The 16,603-nt window shown below is 53.9% G+C and overlaps 7 protein-coding genes across 7 annotated transcripts; 4 read left to right on the top strand and 3 right to left on the bottom strand.

Annotated features, from left to right (window-relative positions):
• Positions 1 to 265: 265 nt before the first annotated feature.
• CTAM01_04240 (uncharacterized protein) lies at positions 266 to 722 on the bottom strand (the record flags this gene model as incomplete). Its single annotated transcript, XM_060520270.1, has 3 exons — positions 266 to 333; positions 454 to 589; positions 669 to 722. 3 exons carry the CDS (start codon positions 720 to 722, stop codon positions 266 to 268), a joined length of 258 nt encoding a protein of 85 aa, XP_060384915.1.
• Positions 723 to 1,688: 966 nt separating this feature from the next.
• On the top strand, positions 1,689 to 2,109 carry CTAM01_04239 (uncharacterized protein; the record flags this gene model as incomplete). The annotated part of the gene is made up of 2 exons (XM_060520269.1): positions 1,689 to 1,817; positions 1,876 to 2,109. The coding sequence occupies 2 exons, from the start codon at positions 1,689 to 1,691 to the stop codon at positions 2,107 to 2,109; spliced, it is 363 nt and encodes a 120-aa protein (XP_060384914.1).
• Positions 2,110 to 2,796: 687 nt separating this feature from the next.
• On the bottom strand, positions 2,797 to 4,765 carry CTAM01_04238 (calcium influx-promoting protein ehs1; the record flags this gene model as incomplete). Its single annotated transcript, XM_060520268.1, has 2 exons — positions 2,797 to 3,473; positions 3,526 to 4,765. 2 exons carry the CDS (start codon positions 4,763 to 4,765, stop codon positions 2,797 to 2,799), a joined length of 1,917 nt encoding a protein of 638 aa, XP_060384913.1.
• Positions 4,766 to 6,438: 1,673 nt separating this feature from the next.
• On the bottom strand, positions 6,439 to 7,168 carry CTAM01_04237 (HVA22 family TB2/DP1 protein; the record flags this gene model as incomplete). Its single annotated transcript, XM_060520267.1, has 5 exons — positions 6,439 to 6,547; positions 6,598 to 6,693; positions 6,748 to 6,773; positions 6,834 to 7,049; positions 7,118 to 7,168. The coding sequence occupies 5 exons, from the start codon at positions 7,166 to 7,168 to the stop codon at positions 6,439 to 6,441; spliced, it is 498 nt and encodes a 165-aa protein (XP_060384912.1).
• Positions 7,169 to 8,657: 1,489 nt separating this feature from the next.
• Positions 8,658 to 11,156, top strand: CTAM01_04236 (RFX DNA-binding domain-containing protein; the record flags this gene model as incomplete). The annotated part of the gene is made up of 2 exons (XM_060520266.1): positions 8,658 to 8,667; positions 8,758 to 11,156. 2 exons carry the CDS (start codon positions 8,658 to 8,660, stop codon positions 11,154 to 11,156), a joined length of 2,409 nt encoding a protein of 802 aa, XP_060384911.1.
• Positions 11,157 to 12,957: 1,801 nt separating this feature from the next.
• Positions 12,958 to 14,801, top strand: CTAM01_04235 (aspartate kinase; the record flags this gene model as incomplete). Its single annotated transcript, XM_060520265.1, has 6 exons — positions 12,958 to 13,047; positions 13,116 to 13,135; positions 13,195 to 13,275; positions 13,334 to 13,658; positions 13,716 to 14,634; positions 14,704 to 14,801. The coding sequence occupies 6 exons, from the start codon at positions 12,958 to 12,960 to the stop codon at positions 14,799 to 14,801; spliced, it is 1,533 nt and encodes a 510-aa protein (XP_060384910.1).
• Positions 14,802 to 15,564: 763 nt separating this feature from the next.
• CTAM01_04234 (uncharacterized protein) lies at positions 15,565 to 16,593 on the top strand (the record flags this gene model as incomplete). The annotated part of the gene is made up of 1 exon (XM_060520264.1): positions 15,565 to 16,593. The coding sequence occupies one exon, from the start codon at positions 15,565 to 15,567 to the stop codon at positions 16,591 to 16,593; it is 1,029 nt and encodes a 342-aa protein (XP_060384909.1).
• Positions 16,594 to 16,603: the final 10 nt, after the last annotated feature.

Below are 16,603 nucleotides of genomic sequence, written 5' to 3'. Positions count from 1 at the left end.
AGGAAATTAACACTCCCCCTTTTCCCTCTCCACTGCCGAGGGAAGACTGAGCTGCGTCCTTGTCTGACCGTATCCTCCCCTTGCAAGCAAAACAATGCTGCGATTGTGTTTGAGCTCAAGTCCTCAGAGGAGGCTTGCTCGGAAGAAGCGAGTGCGGACTGAGAAACTACATTGGTCATGCAGCCTCCCCTGTTCTGCGGACTTTTTGTCTCGTTCACACACTCATTCGCTTTTGTGACTGAGTACGAACATCGGCCGGGTCAACTTAGAAGCCGAACATGCGAGAGAGGACCTCGAAGACAATACCACCAAAGACGACGAAGCCAAGGAGGACTGTAGAGAGAGGAAATATTAGCAACTGCTTCCAAACACAACTGGCAGCCTTTTCTCTTGGGAAGGCAATTGGGGCTGACCGCAATGGGAGACGACAGAAAGCGGATTGAGACTACTCACTGAGCCAAATAGGGGAGATGGGCGACTTGGGCGCCTCCTTGGTGCGCTTCTTGATCTGATCCTCGGACTTGCCCATGCGGGACTCGTTGTCCTTAGCGAACTTTGCGTTTGCGCGTCTCTGTTGGGGTGTTTGCGCCTATGGATCAAGAAGTGTCAGTAAGGTTATGATTGTGTCGTAAGTGTATCCTAGTACGAAGCTCGAAACCGTCAAGAACCACTGGTCTTGATGTAGCGGTGCAGCGAGGGCTGTGTTGGAAGTTGCATACCATTGTGGTGATGTATGTGTGGATGAGTTATGAAGGGGTTGCGGCGATGTGGTCTGCCCGATGCGAATTCTTTGGTGATTTGCTTCGTCTTTCCGGTTATTCGGTTTCGAAGTTTGATTCGTTATATAGTGCGCTGGAAGAGGTAGAGGTAGACGTGGTGTTTGGTCGTGTGTGCGAGGCGGATCGTTGTCGAAACTGTGTCGAGAGAAGAGAAGGGAAGCTGGTTGAAGGGACAGATTGCGCGAGGGAGCTTTCGGGCTAAGAGCGGTTGAAGCTAATTACCACGAGGGGAGGTGGTAAAGGTGGTTTGCCGTATTACATACTCCGTACTCACCTGCCTTAGCTTCCTAGGTACCTTACCCGCTAAGCGCGGGCCCTCCACTGCTCATGTACCATTCGTACCGGCCCTCGTACCGGGCTCGTACGGGAATTGCTCTTCTCCCTTCAGGACCTCCAGGCGGCCACCACCACCTCCACTCTAATACCCTCTGATTGTTCGGGACATGGTGTCGTCAAAAAGACGTACGGGGCCATTGCCTGTTCGGGACCAGGGGTGCCGAAGCCCATGCGCCGCTCAATCAGAAGGGGACCTTGGAATGAGGTACCTTGACCCCTGAAAGAAGGCACATTGCCAAATGCCACCTGTGCCACACGTAAGAGGCGGGATCCGCAATGCCGTAGGGCGGTCGACGCGCTGCCGGGTTATGTGGGGGATACGCGCACCGCCACAGATCGGCGCGGCGCGGCGCAGCGCAATCATTCGAGTCTTCCGAGGACGGGAGCTTTTAGAAAACGGACGGACCTTACAAGCTACCAACGAAAGTGAACCACAATACCTACGGAGAAACCTGCGACCACTCTCAATAGAATACGGATTTTTCTGCGACTAATCCGCTCAATCAGCCATCACACGATCCGGGGTACGAACTGTTACGAAGCGACGACCGATCGACGAGACCGCAGCCCGTCATGGCCGCGCGCAGCAGCACCATGATCCTGAGCAGAGCTCTCCGCTCCCAGCGCACAACACAGATGCCCCGCGCAGCATCGCGGCTCTATTCAACATCAGTAGATGACGAGAAGAGGCCATCCATTGTGGTTCGTGCTGTCCCACCTGCTCCCTCCTGCGACAGCTGTTGCACCCTTTTTCTGGCAGAAGAACCCCGACGACGCTGACACGGGAATCACAAACAAACAGGGAACATTTTATAAAACGTTTACGCGGCCTGTCCTCAAAGTTCTCCTGATGGCGACCCTCACATATCAAATCGCCTACTGGACCTGGACGAAGCTGGAACAGGACGAGATTCGCGGCGAGAAGAGCAAGGAGATTGAGAGTCTCGAGGCAAAGGTCGCAGAGTTGCAGGCAGGGAAGGGAACGAAGGCCTAGAGACATGGCGAGGGTGAATGGAAGAGATCCGAGACGAATCAGAGAGACGCACGGAATCAGTTGCGGTCTCATAGGATCACAAAGGCCGAGGTCGGCACGAGAGAATGGAGCCGGACGCCTAGATTGGCGGAAGAGAACATCGCTTCCACTCTCGTCGCAGGGGAGACGGGGTAGCCGATCAGCAATGCCGATTCGCCAGAGGTTCCAGAAAGGCGGTATCAAGGCCTAACGGCCAAGTACGTGAGCGACACTCAGGAGGTGGGGACTCTTGACTGTTGTCAAGGACTAGATACGTGCTCGGAATGGGTCTGACCAGTACGTCGAGTGTAAAATACTGTACTCTACTGTTAGCAGGTTCCTATCGTCCTGCAAGGACATCAATCTAGTCTTATCAAAATTCACAGACGAACGTAGATAGAGAAAAAAGTCTGTAAAATTATCTGATCTTCTAATTCTCTGACAGTTCCTCCCAGCACAGCTAATACAGCCATGAACATACGCAAGGACGTCTTTGTCCCAACCTTCAAAGTAGAGTCGTGTCTTAACGCCGATGCCATGCAATTCATCCAGAAAACCCTCATTGCTTTGTCCCGTTGTGCCCCTTACCCATCATACAAAAGTCGGCCGTCAATCTACTGAAAATGAATACCCTCTGCGGGATCGGTCATGTCACCCCTTCTCGTCCACCTAGAGTATGGCTGCACTGAGTGTACCAAGAATGAGAGCCGATAGTAGACCCCATGAAACTGATAGCAATGAGGACTCAGATGGATTGTGCACGGCGCCTGGGTAGTTGCAGGTCAGACCATCGCCCTGTTCTGCGTAGCTCGAGTTGAATATGTCATCATCCGGCGTAGGACAGTTGAAACCAAGCGACGCCGGGCAACTTTGTACCAAGTCATAGCAAAGGTAGGCACAAGGGAGAATCTCCCTGTACGGGCCTGGCTCAACCATCTCGTCGATGAGGGGGTTTCTCGAATGCTGATTGACTCTGTTGGGATACAACTCTTGCTGGGCGACTGGTAGAAGAGTTCCGTTCGGGAATGTCTGGTTCACGTTCCTGACTAAGGAGAAGTTGGTAGGACTCGTGAAATCCTCGCATCTCGGAATCGTCACCGAGCAGAGCCACTTCTTGTATGCCGTCTCACAATCGGAGCAGTTTCGCGCGAGGGAGTACTGCTGTACTGCTGGCGCTTCGCAGGCTACCTGGGCAAGCTGTTTCTGGAAGTTGGCATACATATCCCGAGCATAGTTGTCGTAGAACTGCGCAAGCTGAGTGATATTCATCTTGTTGGAGTTCGCGGGCACAGCGTATTCCGTCTCATTGCAAAATTGCAGGTCGGTGACAATTTTGCAATTCTCCCCTGCACACAGAATCAGTTGCTGATGGCACTGTTGCCCTGGCAGAGTACATACCATCTTTGGTCTCGAAGGGCGTCGCTTCGAAAACCTTTCCGCCGCCGCCACTCTGAGCGCCGTCTTGACGTTTTCTCGACGAGGATGAATTGCTTGTGCGGACTAAGATGCCCGAGTAAAGAGCACTCGCGTTGAGTCCGTTGAAGAAAAATTGCTGCTTAGGCAGGTTCCCGGCGCCTCTCGTCGTCATAAGAGTGCTGGCGAGGTTGCCAAATTTGCCACCCTTTTTCGCAGCGATTTGAGCGTAGTTCTCCAGTCCACACATTGAACGTCTAACACCTTTAGTTGTGGGCTGCTCTCGGTTCTCGACGAACATAATGAACGGGAGCCCGGACCCCATGATCTCCTGAATCAAAGTCTCATTTTGGGAGGTCGTTAAGTTCTGCGTTGTCAGGAGTGCAGCGCTAGAGTCACTGTCGACCCAGAGAAGCTCAGAAGGATTTCCGTCAAAACTGTGGAAGAAATCGTCCGTCGACGCCGCGACATCAAAGTTCCAGTCTCCCGTGAATTTGTCGGTATCCTTTGAGGGTGCGCCTATTCCAATGAAGACGTCACCTGTCGCATTGACGCTAAAGGTTGCCGCGCCTTCTACAAAGGCGACCTCCTTCTGTAGAGTAGAGTTCTGCCCTGGTCCAGGTGTCTGATTGTCCTGAGACGTCGAGATATACATCGTGATTTGTGGCGCATCCTCCTTTGTGTTGTTCGCCGCACGCTGTGGCTGTATACACGTGGTCGCTGAGATGTACACGGTCCTTCCCTGAGCTTGCCTGCGGCGTAGGCCACGCTCTTCATCCTCTGGCTTGACGCCTTCGATGCTGACTAGCTCCGGTGAGATGGATTCATTGCTGCCTTCGCGAGGTCCTACCATGAACGCCTCATCTGTCCCATCAAAGAAGTTGGCGAAGATGGTGATAGCTTCAAAGACAAAACTCTGGGTCGAGTTCCCCGGGACATTGCGGTTGACTTTGACATTGTTCGTTAGACCCGTAACACCGGCAGGTGCTCTTCCAATGATACTGCGGTCGAAGGCAGTGAATTCGGGCTCGTACGTTGGCTCGAGACTGCTTCTTTGCTCGAGACTGTCGTCGAGTTGGACGTCGTCAAGGATTGGCTGTGTAGCGCCGCTCAGTTCCGCAGCGAGGGCGAAAGTGGGCGTAGACAGAAGATAATAGAGGACGATGAGCAGCAGCGACGCAATCAGCGAGGCCGCCAGTCGCGATTGCAGAGGGCTAAGCTGCATTGTGTGGACATGCCCTCCGGGGGCAGATGCCGTTGAATCTCCTCTTACCGAGACGCCGCTCGCTATGGTAAGCTTTCGCCGGTGAGTCGGTGAATCCGGGAGTTGGCGGGAATGCAGGTTACGCTCAGCGAGGGTCGATATGTCGTTGTGCTTGATCGCAAATTGGCTGTATCCACCAATTCATTCCATGAAAGCGCGTCTATCGACGGGGCGAATGTCGTCGTGCTGCGTGCAGCCTGTCGAGCGCAAAGGATGCTACGAAACAGGTTAGATGGACGGAAAAGGCCGTCGACGAAAAACGGGCAAACGAAGGCTGTCGAGGTATGGCGGAGTTGGACTTGGAGAATTCAGAAAGGGAGAGAAAACAGCCTTTGTCGTTTTACGAGTTTCACATCCCAAACAGCTGAGAGGCGGGCTACAGGCACACGCCCTCTCAAGGCGGCTCTAAACGGCCAACACACGCTGGAGATCCCGCAGAGTCGATGTAGGAACAGGGGGGTTCAACCCGGAAAGTGTGGGGGACCCCTTTCCAGTTTCCGCGTCTCGGGATCCTCGGCCAGCCCACTGGGGCTATCCTCGCCAATAGTCCCTGGAAAACCCCCCCTAAGGCTAAGGTTGCTCACAGCGGATTGGCATTTGGGCTCATGGGCCAGGTGGCGGCGAACTTGGCACCCGCCCGCAACAAACTCTCCCGTGCCGTCTCTCCGTTGGACTCAGGCATTGAACTCGCGGGTCAAAGTTCACGCTACACCACATCTTGTGCTGGCGGGCTCGATATCGAGGCCTAGCCAGCTGAATGAACCGCTTTTCTGCAACAAAAAGCGAAAAGAGGCCGAAAGACCAGGGATCAGGAACGCTGCAGATTGCCCCAAATATGCCGCCTCGCTGCCTCCGTTAAGTTGTTCCGGTGACGTGCAGCAATTCCAGTCCGGATTCTTGCGTCAATGGGGCAACGAGATGACAGCGGGCAGCAACAATGACATGCCGACTGGTATGAGAAATGCTCGAATCATGGTTCCTCTTATGACCTCCACAGTCTCGGACTCGACTTTACCCATGCGAGACGGTCTTGTACGACGCTGAGCAGCAGCGTTGGTATGCGGTTTATGTCAGGGTCTAACACCTTTGATGCAAGATGCCCACTCGACGGCTTGTTGCTTTAGTTGCCCATGACAAAAGAAACATGTATAGCATCTCGACTATCTCTTTGTCTCGAAGCCACCACACTTAATCCCGCACAACGCTTGTATATGTTTCCACATTTTCACCAAGGAACCGATTTCAATGGGAGAACGGTGGCAACGCATGTCGCACGATAGTTTCTTAGCATCATGTACTGTCTCTAGTCCATTGCAGAAGTCATTGACTCCGTATTCCGTAGCATACAGTAACTTTAAATGGGGTAACAGGAACTGGTTTAACCATACATCGTGACTCTCGCGTTCCTGGAGCCCCCGACCAAACCTAAACAAGCCATCACCGTTGTCTGATAGGGTGGTAATGCTAGCCTCTGACACTCCATCCCGTCTTCTTTGTGCTCTAGGTCGCTGCATAACGTCCATTTGACGAGCTTGCGATTACCACTGGGATGAAGCCGGGCCAGCTGTATAACTCTTTCAAGGCGGATCTCTCAAGGCAATCGACCTATTTGATGAGCTGGCGCCGGGGCGCACTTACTCGGCCTTGCCAGCCTGAGCACGGAGGCCGGAAGCGGTGGAGGCACCGGCGAAGTGCTTGGCGAGCATGGGGGAGAGGAAGGAGTTGAAGATAATCTCAGCACCACTATCGCCAGTTAGCGGAATCTATCACGGGTCGGATTGAACGGAACGTACCGGAAGGTGGGCAGAGCGAGCCACAGCAGGAAAACAAACTTGAAGGTGAAGTAGAAGGGGAACCAGTAAACAACGTTCACCAGGCTCTCAGCAACGCTATGGTATACGAGTTAGTTTCGAAGCTCTGTGACGGACCGGAAAGGAACTGACGTGAAGAAGGCAAAGACAACCCAGTACTAGAATCGACGTTAGCAAGGTTTGGGTGTCAATAATTGCGGGGGAAAGTTGCAACGTACTGTCAACCACTGGGTGTCGTCCTGCTTGCTGGCGGTGAACAGGGCGTTGAGGGAGTAGTAGCCAGGAATGACAAAGCCGGCGAAGTTGGTCAAGAGTTGACCACCCAAGTTGAAGATGATAAGGAAGAAGTAGAGAGAAGCAACGCCGATGACGGCGTAGGCCTTGGGAACGTTGGTCGACTTCTCGATGTTGTTCAAGGCGGGGTACTTGGACAGCTATCGCAGACATCCGGTTAGCAGACGTGTCACATACGTCTTGTAGGAGCTGGAGGAGGCTGAATTACCTCACGGTCGAGCTGGCCGATGTAGTTCTGGACGCGATCCTGGGCAGACATATTGACGGCTGAACAGGAGCTTGGTTGGGTAGCAAAAGCTGTGCGTTAATGCGCTATGATAAGGGTTAGGACCAGGCCAGGTTGCAACAAAAGAGATGCCATAGGGCTCGGTGCGGGCAGCGGAAACTAACAGTGGTTTGATGAGCGATGTGGGTAGCTTGTAAAAGTCCGCAAGATGCTGTTGACGATGTCAGAATGTAAGGTTCTTGACAAAATTACTGAGAATATGGGGTTGAGTGACCTTGTGTCTGTGTTGGAATTAGCAGGTGAAAGGGAAAAGGCCGGATGACGACGTAACGTGTGCAGATCTGGCCAGTAGGAATGGTCTGGGTGCCTTTGCGTCGAGCTTCAGTCGGGGCTAATGGGGGTTTGGAGAGGGGCACAAGCACGAGACGAAGTGAGCACGGCGTAGCTGGTTGTAGCTCCCAGTTGCAACCGACTTTGTGTGCCGGGCAACTTTGCCCTGGGATCCATGTCCTTCGTGTTAGCGGGTACTTTGTGTGGCCATGGCTCGGATGGTGTCAGATTTCGCAGATTTCGGTCTTGAGTCTTCAGCCAGCGAGTGTGTTGTTGGCGGGTACGGCAGGGTATGGTGGGTATTTACATATGGGATGCCACCGCCTGTCCGCACCTAGGTACCTAGCCTACCGTACGGTGAGATAAGATAAGAGCACCCGAGCTCCCTTGCCTTAGCGAAGGTGGGGAAGACTCGGACCCGGATGTTTTTGGCTGCATTGCTGTTGTGATTTTTTGTGTTGATGCCTAACGTCCAAGGCACAGTACACCTTGAGAGAGAGGAGTAAGGTACCTACGTACGGACGGGAGTATTGTTGCTCTTTGAAGCTGAGTGGACAGATCTGAATGTGGCTTCTCCGCGTGTTTGGAACACAGTAGCGTGTATACGTACCGACGCCAGAGCCAAATAGCCAGAAACAGACAAAGTAAGCAGACCCCACATCACAGACTCATGGGCGCACTGGCCAATTGGAAAACACAAACACGACCAAGCTGTTACAGGACTGGCTGCTCCAGGTTGTTTGGGAACCATCCAATCCGCGGCCATGGAAGGATGCAACCACACGCTGCAATGACTGGCCTTTCTCATCACGTGAGTCGCCCAGCCACGCCAATCCGTTGTTCCAAGACCTGAGTGGAGGTGACCAGCCGAGCCTTGGTTGTCAAGTCAACAAAACAGTGGAAAGCCTCCCAAAACATTTCCCACATCCACACTCTGCTCCTGGTCCTGCTCTCCCCCGACCACGTCCTTTAAGATCTCGACGCTCACCACGGCGCACCGCGCTCTTCAAGGCTGCAGGGATTCCGGATTACTCTCACGACCTCGACGCTTCTTCTTCTTTCCTCACCCATTTGTCCTTGCTCGGCGCACGTTGACTTCTTCATTGTTTGGAAACGGCGTCCTGCATGATCCGTGTGTTTTCATCGCAAAACAACAACATCACATCCTCACCGAGCTGACAGACAACGACCAATGGAGCACGGTACGATCTATAGCCTCGCCAGGCTTGCTTCACTGCAACAAGAGCATTTCTTTCCCCTGTAGTTCTTGACTGACGGTCTGATATAAACAGACCACCTCTCCCAGGCCCTCAGGGCGAAGAAGAGACCTCAGTCTCGGGCCTCGACTGCTTCGGTTCACAGCATCTCAACGCAGCCTACTATGGAGCAACAACAGTTTGCCGACGCGCCTGAACTGTACTCGGCACAATGGGTCAACAACGACCAAAGACAGCAGAGAAGCCTCGCTCCCGCGTCGCGGATCACACCAGAGGAAATGATGCTTCATGCAGCTGCTACCCAGATGCAGAACGCCCGCGAATACTCGATGCCGCCCGGAATGAGTGCCTCCATGAGCCAGTCCAGCGCTCACATGGGCCACTCAATGTCTTTTCAGCAACATCCCATGCAAAGACACCCTTTGCCTTCCGAGAGTTTTGCCAATAACAGCTTCACCGACGACAGCCAGATGATAGATCGTGATGAGGACGGCGATTCTTTGGTTGGAGCTATGGGCATGCAGAAATCTAGTTCCGCCAGATCCAGTGCTAACAACGAGCTGGAGATGCGTCACCTTTTCAATGCTAACAAGCACCGCGGCCTTCAAGATGTTGCCGGCGAACTGCACGGCAATGAGCGAGGCCCCAACTCCGAACGCACCCGACAAGTCTTTGCCATGCTCTGGATCAACTCTGTATGCACCAAGGGAAAGGGATCTGTGCCTCGAGGACGCGTATATGCCAACTACGCGTCTCGCTGTGCCACCGAGAGAATTACAGTCCTCAACCCAGCTAGTTTCGGAAAGCTTGTCCGTGTACTCTTCCCAGGTCTGAAGACGAGGCGACTTGGCGTGAGAGGAGAATCAAAGTACCACTACGTCAACTTCTGCTTGGTTGACGACCAGCCTGACCTCCGCGAACCCGAGCCTCACATTCCTCTGGCTATCTCCGAACCCCCCCGTTCTCAAAGCTTCAGCGCGGCACCCGTCAAGGCCCAGCCTGCCGCTGCCGTCTTGCCATCACCCGACGCTGCGAAACGGCCAGAGAGCCCAGCTCAAGCGACGCATCACACCTCGAGGTCACATAGCTTCTATAGCCATCCAAATGTGACCAGCGCGGATCATCTGAACTCATCGGCATCGAAGACCTCACTACAGTTCTCGTTCCCCTCGGAAGCGGATGAGCTGCTTCTTCAATCTAACGAACCTCTCGCGCTACCCCGGATGGAGCCTTTCCTCCCCAGTGGAACTGACCCAGATGCTGCCAAGAGCTTGTCTGCCCTGTATAGATCGCATTGCACTTCCCTTGTGGAGTGTGTTCGCTACTGCAAGGAGAAGACGTTCTTCCACCTTTATACGTCATTCCAGGGCACGTTGACGATGCCCGTTCAAAAGCTCCTAGGTCACCCGAGCCTCGCCCCTTGGATTGAGGAATGTGACTTTATTCTGTACCAACGCATGCTTAGAATCATCTCCGGGCTCACGCTCCAGGTCGTGCCCAAGCCAGTACTGGATACGTTACGCGGCATCTCCGAGCGCCTCGTACCTCACATTCGAGAGGCTTTCCAGGGACAGCCGCACCACGTCATCCGAGCCAAGGAGGCACCGGCAACTATCTTTGCAGCTCTTCTGGACCGAGCTCTGCGGGTCAACCTTACTGCTCACGCAGCAGCCAACATGCTGTCCAACCCGGCCAACCGCGATCAGATGTACCTCGACTGGATCACGATGGTGCGTGTGCGCAAGGTGGCGGAGTGTGTTCCCACACGTGGTATGGATGACCTCGTCAACTTGCTCGTCACCGAACTGCGGGATCTCCTTAGCCCCATGAACGTCCCTTGGGAGGTGGAGTGCTTGACGGTCTATGGCGACATTGCCTTGAGAAACGGTCGCCAGCCCGGCGTCGAGAGCGCAGGCGATCCTAACGGACAAAATGTTTTGGAGCGATGGGTTGGGTTCCTCAAGTCCCTTCCGATACGGTTCCCTTATGCGTCTCACACTGAGATTGTCTACGCCGTGCAAAGAGTGGGCACAGCTGTGATGCGGGATCTTACCATGGCTCAAGGCAAGAGTTTCGGCTCGTGGTGGGTGACGAAGTGCTGGATCGACGAGATGACTTGCTTCCTTGCCGAGCAGGGTGGTTTTCTTCAAATGAAGACGTCAGGCGCGTCAGCAGCCGTGGCCAACCCTCAATCGGCAGCCCAAGAGTCGAACCGCCAAGGATCTCGGTTCAGCGCGGGTAGCGAGGATTTCAATTTCTCGAGTCTTCCTCAGGCACAACCAGACAAGGCGCCATTCCCACCATCAACAAGCCAGGGCCAGGTCGACTCTGCGGATATGTCGGCGGGAAACAACCCGGACGACAGCGGGATCGGCATCCGGACACCGGAGGAGGACTTCCCGATGGATAAATACACCTTCTCGCACTCGGAGGTCAATCAAGCGTTGCTTGCCAACGCTGAGTTGCAACAATGACGAATGGAGATCGGATTCTAGTCGCACCTGGCCAACCAGGTGTCATGTATCGATAGCCGCCTGTCAGACAGTCTCTTGTAGAGGCTTGATGCCAGAAGAGGACTGTCGACAACAGTGCGATGACGATGGCACGACTGCACGATTGTATGAGCGCGGAAAAAGTCTTGACCATTTGGTGAGGACAAGTCACTGGGAACTGCGCCTGTTCATTTCTAGACGGGGTTTGGGATTTGTTTTTTTTGCGGTCGGTGTTTGACGTGCGTGGCGATCGAGGTCGGCATTTGCATTTGGTTCTGGTTCTCGTGGGTTTGCTATACCAATTGTCTCTGGTTCTGGGCAAAGCAACGGTACTTTTGCATTTATACGTTTATTTAGTGGTAATACGACCCATACTGGGAGAGCTTTGAGCAGACAATGCATGCCCCTTTTTTGATGAGTTACAGATGCATGCATGCAAGACTTGGCAGGGCATTTTCACATTGCCTTTGCTCACTGTCTGATAAGACTGCCCAAGGCCCTGAAAGGCTCCAGGTGTTGTTGAGCAAAACTGGGTTGTCATGAGTTGCGGCGGCAACAGATCAGTGGCATGCAGAGTTGCGTCAAATGCGGCTATTTCACTGGGGGCGTGGGATCCCCGTCTGTCACTTCGTCATCGGCCGGTCTCTGATTCGCCATCCCCGCGCGGTCGCCAGGATTCGGCACCTAAAGGTTTTCTTCGAGAGAGGTTTCATAGGCTCTTTACGAGACCGCATTTGTGGAGTGGCTGGACGGGAGACGGCAGCGACAACGCAGAGGCTTGAAGAGACCACCAGAGCGGACGCACACATCGAGTGACCCCCGTGGGGTTCATGAGTGATTACTAAATGGTCGTCCTGGAACCGTACTCTATTATCTAGAGTTTCCGGGATATTGAAGAGACGGACAGGTTTGCCATCGGTGTCAAATTACCTTCTTCAGAGGGGCTAGTGAAGCACCGATACTGCGTATGACTCAGACAAAGAAATTGTCACGGATAGAGGCTGCCGCGGGACACACTGCCCAATTCAGAGCCCTCGGTCGTACAGGTCTTTGCAGAAGCCAGATCAAGCCAGGGGATTTATCAGCAGAGACCGTACAGATAGGTAGGTAACAGCAACGGCAGCGGCGTGGCAGGTATGCGTTGGAGGATTACCCGGGGTTTCAAAACTCGAGGCCCATTCATTATTACCTTTTGACCAAGGAACGGCACTGCTGAGGCTTGTACGTCAAGACAGATAGTAAACTGACCAATGTACGGCTGTCATTGTTTGGTGACCTTGCAGCAGTGTATCTGTAAGGTCTCTCTGTGTAGGTAGGCACGAATAGTGTGAGAGATTCGGGCCCGCCTCCGATATTCCGGAAACGCAAAAATTTGGACGCTGCAACTTGCACAAGCGTCGCCGATTTCGTCGCTCCACCACATCCCACTTTCGTCCCATCCCCATCGCCTTGGTTTAATCCACCGCAACATAAACCACCTTGAACATAGCAATTCCACCGCATTCGAGCCGTGGACTCTCTCTTCCCACTCTGTAAACTCCCTGCACCTGTCATACCACTTTCTCCTTTTTGCTGAACGCCTTGCTGTGTGACGCATCTCGCATAAGACACTCAGTTTGAGAGGGTTGACGTCCCAGTCTATCCGTCGCCATTCTTTATTTTTTTTTCCCTCTCTCCCTCCCATTCCCCCGTCGCTCACAGTGCCCCTCCTTCTTGGCCCGCCTTAAGCACTCATACCCCAAAACCAACCACTTTAGGCTCTGCGCGTAGCCATTGATACATCATGAGTAGTCAAACGATAGGGAACACCTCCAGCAATGGCTGGGTGGTGCAGAAGTTCGGCGGAACCAGTGTTGGAAAGTTTCCAGACAAGGTTTGTTACTCACCACTGAGAAAGTCGCGATTGCTGCATGAGGCTGATCCAGTATACTCACACGCCAGATCGCCACGGATATTGTCCGGTACGAAACACACAATTCTCAAGTAGGATTGTGACCTGACTGACACATTCGTGTTTTAGAGCAAGCCTTTCCCACAACAAGGTCGTCGTCGTCTGCTCGGCAAGAAGCACGGGCAAGAAGATTGAGGGCACCACCAGCCGGTGAGTCACTCAGAAACGCAACCCAGCCTTCATTCTCAACTGACACCCTCCGACAAAGACTGCTTGGCGTGTTTAACAAGCTCAAGGGCATTGCGGCGCCTACGACGCCCGAAGAGACACAGAATGAGCTCATGAACGAGGCCAAGGGTCTTATTGATGACATTTGCAAGGACCACGTATCGGCAGTCAAGACTTTCCTGCGCAACCCAGAATTACAGGCCTCCTTGGAACAGGAGATCCGCGACGAGTGCCAAGAGCTGGTCGAGTACATCGTCGCAGCCAGGAGATTTAACCTCGAGGTCAACTCAAGATCAAAGGATCGATGCATCAGCTTTGGTGAAAAACTCAGCTGCCGGTTCATGGCCGCATTGCTGAAGGACTTGGTACGGAATGGACATGGCTGTCCACTGTCTTGAAAATGCCGCTAATCAGACTCGCAGGGCGTCGCCGCGGAATATGTGGATCTTAGTGACGCGTTCCACCATGATGCCACGGCTCGTCTGAGCCAGGGCTTCTACCAGGAGGCCGCAGCGGTACTGAGGAAAAAGATCACGGCTTGCGAGGACCGAGTCCCCGTGGTCACTGGCTTCTTTGGCAACGTTCCCGGAAGCCTGATCGATGGTGACATTGGCCGAGGCTATACGGATCTCTGCGCGGCGCTGTGCTCAGTCGGTCTGAAGGCGGATGAGCTCCAGGTGTGGAAGGAGGTTGATGGAATCTTCACAGCAGACCCGACCAAGGTTCCTACGGCCCGCCTGTTGCACTCCATCACACCATCTGAGGCAGCCGAGTTGACGTTCTACGGTTCCGAGGTCATCCATCACTTGACCATGGATCAGGTTATTCACGCCTCGCCCCCTATTCCCATCCGCATCAAGAACGTCAAGAACCCAAGGGGAGTCGGCACCATCGTCGTGCCCGACCCCATCCTCACGGCCGGCCATCAGATCCAACGGTCAGCACCCGCAGACCCGTCCCTGGTCCAAAAGCCAAAGAGGCCCACGGCTGTCACGATCAAGGACAAGATCTCCGTCATCAACGTGCACTCCAACAAGCGGTCCATCTCCCACGGCTTCTTCGCAAAGGTCTTTTCTATCCTCGACAGCAACCAGATCTCTGTCGATCTCATCTCCACGAGTGAAGTTCACGTGTCCATGGCCATCCACGCCGGAAATTCAGAGGGTGGCAGCTTCGACAAGGCGCGGCTTGAGCTGGAGGAATGTGGCGACGTCAGCGTGCTCCATGACATGGCCATCCTGAGTCTGGTTGGTGCGGAGATGAAGAACATGATTGGTATCGCCGGTCGCATGTTCTCCACGCTAGGCGAGCACAACGTCAACTTGGAGATGATCTCACAAGGTAGGCCATCTTGGGGGGAGGGGGGGGGGGGGGTTGCGAGAGAAGACGCTTGCTAACTTTTCGACACAGGTGCCAGCGAGATCAATATTTCCTGCGTCATTGACGCCCGCGACGCTACTCGTGCCATGAACATCTTGCACACAAATCTATTCACTTTCCTTGACTAGGGCTTTCGTCTCGAACTGCCCCGCGCGCTTCAACTGCGCGTGGTGGGAGCGAGCTCTACCTTTTTGGATTGAAGTATATAAGTTTTCCCATGGGTCGGGTCATCTAAAAATGGAGCATGAATTTGCATTGTTGGATCAGAAAAGAAGAAAGAATGAAGAGTCTGGGTCGGAAAAGACAAGATTCCCTTGGTTTATCTAGAGGTATATATCAAATGCACATGATTAGGTCAACTTTGGCATCAAAATTCTAGGCGTTGGTAGAGTAGATCGCGGATCAGGTCCAGAGGCAATCAATCATATCGACACACCATCAACTAATGGAGTTGAGAACATGAGAATTACCTGACAAGAAGTTGTCAATATTGCAATAGCCGGCAATCAAGAACCACCCCAGTAACCAGACGAACGTAAATATTTACCCGTTAGGCCGAGGTCGGCGAAGTGGAATACAGTGCTCAGATGGCCATCGCACACGGCTCTGCCCCGCCACTTCTTTCATGAGCTGGGCGCAGACCCTTGTCAATTCCGATAAGATAAGCAGCACCAGAAGGATCCATAACCGACCCTGGAAGGGCTCGTTCAAGGTTGCTTTGCGACGATCTTCTCCTGTCAACATAACTGCATCCAACCTCGAATCCCACACGCGCCACTTATAGGAACCCTGCCCACAACATATAGATCCTACCATCGTACCTCGAAAACAGCCCCCTCTTCCATATCAGAACCGTCCATCAAAGAACGCCCCGAAAAAAGATCGCCCAAGATGCCGAAAGCAGAAGTCGGCTCGACAAAGCACCTGAGCAACAAGCTCAAGAGCAAAGGCCTCCAGCGGCTGCGCTGGTACTGCCAGGTCTGCGAGAAGCAGTGCCGCGACGAGAACGGCTTCAAGATGCACACGCAGTCCGAGTCGCACGTGCGGCAGATGCTCGTCGTGGGCGAGGACCCGAAAAAGTTCCTCAACGAGTACAGCAACCAGTTCCTCCGCGACTTCACGCAGCTGCTGCGCACGGGGCACGGCGAGAAGCAGGTGCAGATCAATCACTTTTACCAGGAGTACATTGCCAACAAAGAGCACGTGCACATGAACGCGACAAAGTGGCCCAGCTTGACCGAATTTGCGAAGCACCTGGGGCGGGAAGGCATCTGCCGCGTCGAGGAGAACGAGAAGGGTATTCACATTGCGTGGATCGATAACTCGCCAGAGGCGCTCAAGAGGCAAGAGGCGTTGAGGAGGAAAGAGGCCCAGGATCGGGGCAATGAGGAGGTGGAGCAGATGATGATTCGTGAGCAGATCAAGAGAGCGCAGAAGGCAGCCGAGGCGAGGGGCGAGAAGCCCGATGACGAAGAAGGGCGGGAGAGGGGTTTGCAGAGGACGGAAGGAGAGAAGGTGTCGTTGTCGTTCGGCGCCAAGCCTGCGGCGGCGAAGAAGGAGCCCAGCCCAACGGGAGCGCAGTACAAGTCCGCCGATCCTGAGGTCTCGACTACAGCGACGAATACAGTGGCGTCTGAGAAGACAGAGGACAAGCCTGTCGAGAAGCCGTCTCTCGGAGGCGGTCTATCGCTCAAGATGACGGCGAAACCTCAGACCAAGAACGTGTTTGCGCAGGCGAAGAAGAACGCGCTGGTGGGCGGCGCGAAGAAATCTGCCTTTGAGCAGCCGAAGAAGATGAGTGAGGCGGAAAGGATCATGAAAGAGGACATGGAGAGGCAGAAGGGGAAACGACCACGAGACGGATCCGGGTCTGGTTTTGGCGGGTTCGCGTTCAAGAAGCAAAAGACGGATCAGCGGTGAGTCCAACTGT

The sequence above is a fragment of the Colletotrichum tamarilloi genome (assembly GCF_030869305.1).
Source record: "Colletotrichum tamarilloi strain Tom-12 chromosome Unknown Scaffold_10.1, whole genome shotgun sequence".
Taxonomy (NCBI): domain Eukaryota; kingdom Fungi; phylum Ascomycota; class Sordariomycetes; order Glomerellales; family Glomerellaceae; genus Colletotrichum; species Colletotrichum tamarilloi.
This window is presented reverse-complemented; position numbering and strand designations above follow the sequence as displayed.